This window comes from Microtus ochrogaster, chromosome 8 (genome assembly GCF_000317375.1).
Source record: "Microtus ochrogaster isolate Prairie Vole_2 chromosome 8, MicOch1.0, whole genome shotgun sequence".
In the NCBI taxonomy this organism is placed as follows: domain Eukaryota; kingdom Metazoa; phylum Chordata; class Mammalia; order Rodentia; family Cricetidae; genus Microtus; species Microtus ochrogaster.
The window spans coordinates 39,653,064-39,654,563 of record NC_022015.1 but is presented as its reverse complement, the minus strand read 5'-3'; the positions used below and the strand labels follow the sequence as shown (position 1 = coordinate 39,654,563).

At 52.3% G+C, this 1,500-nt stretch overlaps 1 protein-coding gene across 1 annotated transcript in view; it reads left to right on the top strand.

Annotated features, from left to right (window-relative positions):
• Positions 1-1,500, top strand: part of Bbs1 (Bardet-Biedl syndrome 1) — an 18,730-nt gene that overhangs the window by 13,824 nt on the left and 3,406 nt on the right. The window contains exon 14 of the mRNA XM_005351694.3: positions 861-994. Within this exon, the coding sequence (XP_005351751.1) occupies positions 861-994 (134 nt within the window). The remainder of the gene's footprint in view (positions 1-860; positions 995-1,500) is intronic.

Below are 1,500 nucleotides of genomic sequence, written 5' to 3'. Positions count from 1 at the left end.
CCACCACCGCCCGGCAATAAATAAATTTTTAAAAAAAAGAAAAAAAAGAAACCCCTGGAAATAAACACAATGAGAAGATGTACAGAGTCTAATAAAGAAAACTGTAAAACTGTCTTCATGATGGATGTGGTAGCACACCCTTATAATCCCAGCACTTGGAAGGTGGAAGGTGGGTATCAAGTTCGTGGTCAGCCTTGGTTACATAGTGAGACCCTGACTAAAAACCAGCACCAAGGCAGTTAGAATGTGGCTGTGGCTGTCTGTAGAGGGGGATTTGAAGAAGGGTCATCTGCTCCTGGCAAACGGTTAGGGGTAAGAGATGAACCAAGGGGACTTGGTGATAGTGTCCAGTGGGTAGGCAGGTATAGCAAGTGAGTCAGGGTGAGGCTGGTTTCTGTTGTGTTGAACATGGTGTGGATGGCATCTCAGGTAGAGATGACCAAAGCTGAGGCAGCCTGGGCCCCCATGAGCTGCTGGGGACACATCACACAACAGTGTCTGCACATCTGGAGCTTGGCATGTGGATATGGGAGCAGGTCTAAAGCCTTAAGGAGCTGGAAACTGATGTTCTTTGGGGCAGCCAGATTCAGAGCAGGCCCTGTATTATCCAGAGAACAAGATGGTGGATGAGAAGACCAAGGTCAAGACCAGCCTTGGGGGCTGGACGGAAGGAGCCTGGGGTAGGGAGCGAGATTAGGAGGAAATAGGGTATGGGCCACAGCATCCAGTGTGGCACTCCCTACCCCTGTATTCCCAGCTTCTTCAGGCCTTACCCTGCCCGCCTTCTCTGTTCTTCAGGTACTCTGAACAAGAGTGTTGTCCCCTCCACTGCTTCATTCAGCCTTTGTGTTCCCCTGTAGCCATGCACCGAACCTTCCAGACAGACCTCTACCTGCTGCGCCTGCGGGCTGCCAGAGCCTATGTACAGGCCCTGGAGTCCAGCCTGAGCCCCATGTCAACCACATCTCGGGAGCCACTCAAGCTGCACGCTGTGGTAAGCACCCAGGTGTAGGGACATTAGGGACAGGCGGGGTGAGTGGGATCCTCCTGCCGTGCAGGTAAGCGCCCAGAGCCAATGCCAACCCACTACTTAGCCCTGTGCTCCTTTCTCACCTCCCCACAGATCTAGAGACTGAGGCCCTGTCCTCCTGAGAGGACTGTTCTTACCTCCTGAACTGCTCCTCAGGAGGGCTATTCGGTCTTCTATACTGTCCTCTCTGTGGTTGGCTACCGAGGGGTACATACTCCCCTGTTCCATGCTGTACCTCAAACAAACTCCTGAGCTGGAGTGGGATATGAGCACAGAGTAGTTAAAATGGGAGGGAAGACTTCTGTTGGCATGGACAGCCTAAGGGAATGGGACTGCCTGGTGCAGGAAGGGGCACCATGACCTGACCCTAGGTGACCAGGGCATGTACACACAGACACACACATACAGACACATGTACATACACATGCAGACATAGACACACACAGACAGACACACACATACAGACACAT